The 639-nt window shown below is 62.3% G+C and overlaps 1 protein-coding gene across 1 annotated transcript in view; it reads left to right on the top strand.

Moving 5' to 3' along the window:
* Window positions 1–7: 7 nt before the first annotated feature.
* The window catches only part of CHST2 (carbohydrate (N-acetylglucosamine-6-O) sulfotransferase 2), a gene marked incomplete at its 5' end in the record, with an annotated part of 906 nt that continues 274 nt past the window's right edge, over window positions 8–639 (top strand). Inside the window, one exon of the mRNA XM_010141347.1 lies at window positions 8–638. Coding sequence (XP_010139649.1) covers window positions 8–638 — 631 coding nt within the window. The remainder of the gene's footprint in view (window position 639) is intronic.

The raw sequence follows: 639 nt of genomic DNA, 5'->3' as shown, positions 1-639 counted from the left end.
CTCGCCCCTCTGCCCAGCCTACCGCAAGGAGGTGGTGGGCATGGTGGACGACCGGGTGTGCAAGAAGTGCCCCCCACAGCGCCTCAGCCGCTTCCAGGAGGAATGCCACAAGTACCGCACGCTGGTCATCAAGGGTGTTCGTGTCTTTGACATGGCCGTCCTTGCCCCCCTCATGCAGGACCCGACCCTGGACCTCAAAGTAATCCACCTGGTGCGGGACCCCCGAGCTGTTGCCAGCTCCCGCATCAAGTCCCGGCATGGCCTCATCCGGGAGAGCTTGCAGGTGGTGAGGAGCCGGGACCCCCGCATCCACCGCATGCCATTCCTTGATGCTGGTCACAAGCTAGGTGGAAAGAAGGAGGCGGGGGGTGGCTCAGACTACCATGCCCTGGGTGCCATGGAGGTCATCTGCAACAGCATGACCAAGACCCTGCAGACTGCGTTGCACCCCCCTGACTGGCTCCAGGGCAACTACATGGCTGTGCGCTACGAGGACCTGGTGGTTGAGCCCATCAAGACCCTGCGGCAGGTGTATGGCTTTGTCAACCTGGCGGTCAGCCCGGAGATGGAGAAGTTTGCACTCAACATGACCAGTGGCCCTGGCTACTCCTCCAAGCCCTTTGTGGTGTCGGCCAGGAA

Source organism: Buceros rhinoceros, unplaced genomic scaffold, assembly GCF_000710305.1.
Source record: "Buceros rhinoceros silvestris isolate BGI_N320 unplaced genomic scaffold, ASM71030v1 scaffold1608, whole genome shotgun sequence".
Taxonomy (NCBI): domain Eukaryota; kingdom Metazoa; phylum Chordata; class Aves; order Bucerotiformes; family Bucerotidae; genus Buceros; species Buceros rhinoceros.
This window is presented reverse-complemented; position numbering and strand designations above follow the sequence as displayed.